General features: G+C 28.6%; 2 protein-coding genes across 2 annotated transcripts; both read right to left on the reverse strand.

The window, feature by feature from the left end:
* Chro.40131 (hypothetical protein) lies at positions 1-2,184 on the reverse strand (the record flags this gene model as incomplete). The annotated part of the gene is made up of 1 exon (XM_660268.1): positions 1-2,184. A coding segment is annotated over one exon (2,184 nt), but the record flags the coding sequence as incomplete, so codon positions are not given.
* Positions 2,185-3,063: 879 nt separating this feature from the next.
* Chro.40132 (hypothetical protein) lies at positions 3,064-3,744 on the reverse strand. Its single annotated transcript, XM_660269.1, has 1 exon — positions 3,064-3,744. One exon carries the CDS (start codon positions 3,742-3,744, stop codon positions 3,064-3,066), a length of 681 nt encoding a protein of 226 aa, XP_665361.1.
* Positions 3,745-3,792: the final 48 nt, after the last annotated feature.

Below are 3,792 nucleotides of genomic sequence, written 5' to 3' on the forward strand. Positions count from 1 at the left end.
ATTCTGTAATATGTTATACATATATTGGTTCTGGTGATTACTTAGATGATTAATATGATTATTTCCAGAACTGAATGTATTATTAATCGTTCCATTAGCTCCACTTGCTTGATTTATTCCAAACATATTTGCCAAATTCGTATTCAAACTTGAATAGTTACTAAAATACCCTCCAACTCCATTATTAACTCCATTACCCAGTAATAAACTATTCATCATTTTACTTTTTGTCATTCCTTCAAGAGTAGAATCATTTAACACTTGCAAAGGAGATAGATAATTAAAATCAATAGAATTCAACATGTTTAAAGATGGTGAATTATTACAATTTCCATTGATATTATTGGTGTTGTTGCTCTTAGTAGTAAACCCTTCAGAATTATCACCAAAAAATTGATGTTTTAACATATTACCATAATAAATATTCAAATAATTGGAAACCATAGAATTTAGATTAGTATTCATGTTATTAGCGTTATTTATATTACTTGGGCTTGAGCCACTTAATGCTCCATTCAACAGTAACATATTTGATAGAATCATATTATTGTAATCGGTTACCATATTATTGGTACCAACATTTCCAGTATTAGCTCCAAAATTACTGTTATTTGTACTTATAAGTCCATTATAACTGCTGTTATTAGTGCCAGTATTATTATTAGTATTATTATTATTGCTATTATTATTGTTGCCACCATATAAATATTGCATTAATTGACTTAATAATAGCTGATAATTATTATTTTGAACAAGTATTGGTTGGCTCCCCTCAGTAGAATTATTATTATTATTACTTAAGCCATTTAAAGCAGAGAAGCTAGAACCAGTAAAATTAATTAATGAAGAACTACTATTGCCATTACTGTTATTATTACTATTACCATCGGTATTCAAGGGATTTATAATTCCAGAATTACCATAATTGTTAAAAATATTAAAACAAGAATTTGTAATTCCTGAAGAGCCAGAGTAATTATTATGATATTTAAATTCTTTATTATTAACATACTCTACTACATTATCTCTCAATTTTTTTTCATTGATTAACTTTACCCTCCATTCTATTGCCTTTAATCTTGAAATATCAATTCCATCCTCGCCAATCTCATAAGCAAAAGACTGAGTACATGTTTCATGTGTTATTGAATCTAGCCAAACTCCTATCCAGACTTTGTTTATTGGATGCCAAAATATTCCCTCATATTCGACATCTTCTTTTAAATGTTTCATTTCTTCCATAAGTAATCCAATACCTTCATCACTCATATTATTCATAATTTTTTGTATATTCTTTTTCTCCATCAAATTCATAACAATTGATCTATCATCCTTTAATAAGTATTCAGGCTTTTCATATTCTGCTGTTCCATACTTTGCAATTCTCATTCCTTTTATACCTCCAATATAATTATGAGAGTTTATTGATGCACCTACTCCAGTCTCACCCTGATGGCCACTGCCTATATAGCAACTTTTATTCATATTTAAATACATCTTCCCTGTAAGACTAGTTTCATGTAACTTTCTTGCTGTTGCTTTTCCATTTTCAATTGCATCAACCCTTGATTTTATTGCCATTTGCTTTGCATCTTCAAAACCATATACTCTTGCTGAAAAACCGTGAGTAATTCTTCTTCCTGAAATAGAATCACTCCACTGAGCAATCCATCTTTGACTACTTTCTTGCCAATAAACTCCAGGAACCCCACTTTGATGTTCTGCTCTTCTTAATCTAGTCCCAGTTCCTTTTCTAGTAGACACTATAGAACTATTAAAATCTTTTCTGCCAACTTCCACGGTTGTAACACCCTCATCGCTGTTCTTTTCCTCATCTGATTTAGAATCTTCATCATTAATAGCTTCGTCTTTATTAATAAAACTACCCTCTTGGTTCTGAACTTCTATATGATTCTGCTCCATAGTAACATCATCAATGATATTTTTAGAATTTTCAAATTTTTCATTAGAATTTTCGTCTGGTATTTCAACATGATTTTCAATTTGAGATTGGACTTGTGAAATTTTACTATTACCAACTTCAACTTCGTTAGATTTATCAAAATTTTCACCAATTCCACATGTTGGTGTATCTTCTTGTGTAGAGTCCATAGTAGTATACTGACTCCAGTCTACAACTTCTTTATCTATAAAAACCTTTCCAGTTTCTAGTTTTTCCTCCATTTTGAGAATTCACTCAAAAAAATTGCCTTATTTAAATATCAAAATGACTATCTTATATAATAATAGAATAATCTATAAGCTTCTTAAATATTCCGTATTTTAACTTGCAAATCCAATAGCTTAATAACTAATTTTGCCAGATTGCTTCTTTAAATTTGAAATTAATCTTGTTTTCAAAATAATTCTTCACAAACTCTGCTCTTTTATAAAATTACCTTAATATATTTACATATGTATATATATAAGCATATATATATATATATATATATATATATATGTACATTTATACATATATACTTTTTCTTAGTTTTAATCTTTACTTCATATTGAATTCAATTAGCTTGTATTATTTATATCTTTAAGACTTTATCCTTCTCTTGTTATAACACAACTTAAGAATGAAGAAAAGTCTTAATTATTGCTTTCCAATACTGCTTTGTTTTATTTTGAAAAACTTTTTTAAATATATATTTATATTTTTTGAATATAAATCAATATTTAGTCATTTAATGACGAACTGCACTTTTATCCACGATTTACTTGTATGTTAACATTTTTTTAAACATTTCTGCATACCTCGTGCCATGTAAACATATCAATATTATTACTCTTTCCTACATTTACTGCTATTTTAGTATTATTTTCTTTTTTTTTCAGCAATCTATCCTCACATGCGCATGCAAATGCATGCAATACCTACAATGTGGGCAAAAATAATTCCACGTATGGCGGGAACCTGACAAAATTATAAATATTTAAAACAAGGTGCTTGTTTAATTGAAAATGGACTAAAGGAAGAGAAAATAATTCAGGAAAAAACTGAAAACCCCATGATAATAGTTAAAACTTTAACAATTTGCGATTCTAAGCTAGAATTCATTAAAGCTCTGTGGATTGACTCCCGTCTCTAATGGATGATTGTATATTAACTCCAATATCAATCGAATAGTTAATAAAAGTAGTGATAAACATGATAATAAATATAGTTAGTAAAGTATATTTAATAATATTTAGGCCAACGCCAAACATTCCACCATTTTGATTGCTCTTAGCCATATTCATTTGTTTATTATTAGACTTCGCAGAATTTTTTCTAGATTTAATTTCTAATACAGAAATGGAATAGTCAGCTCCAGCTGAAATAATATATTCATTAGAATTAAAAAATTGTAGACCAGTAACTGGGAGCTCATGAAAAATCCCTTCTTTAAGTAAAGTTAGCTCAGTCAGATTATTTTTGAATATTTTAATTAAGCCTGTGTTAGTACCAACAGCCAAAAGTTTATAATCGTCAGAAACAACTAGCACAGAAGATGGTTTATCACAAATCAAATTAGAGGCAATTTGGGCAAATAATATGCGATTATTTGGATTTTCATTTGCATTTTCTTTAGATATCTTCATATTCCAAACTGTTATAAAGGATGAGCCTCTGATTTCATGTAATAACATTGAAACAATATACTGTTGTCTATCGTTATTTTTCTGTCTTCTAGGGCTATTTAACCTTCCATTCTCAATAAAACGACATTGCCTCACTAAATGATTTCCATTCTTCATCGGTATCGTAAATTTTTTAAAAATATCTCCAGAATTTATCTAGCAAGT

This window comes from Cryptosporidium hominis, assembly GCF_000006425.1.
Source record: "Cryptosporidium hominis TU502 chromosome 4 CHRO014066, whole genome shotgun sequence".
Taxonomy (NCBI): domain Eukaryota; phylum Apicomplexa; class Conoidasida; order Eucoccidiorida; family Cryptosporidiidae; genus Cryptosporidium; species Cryptosporidium hominis.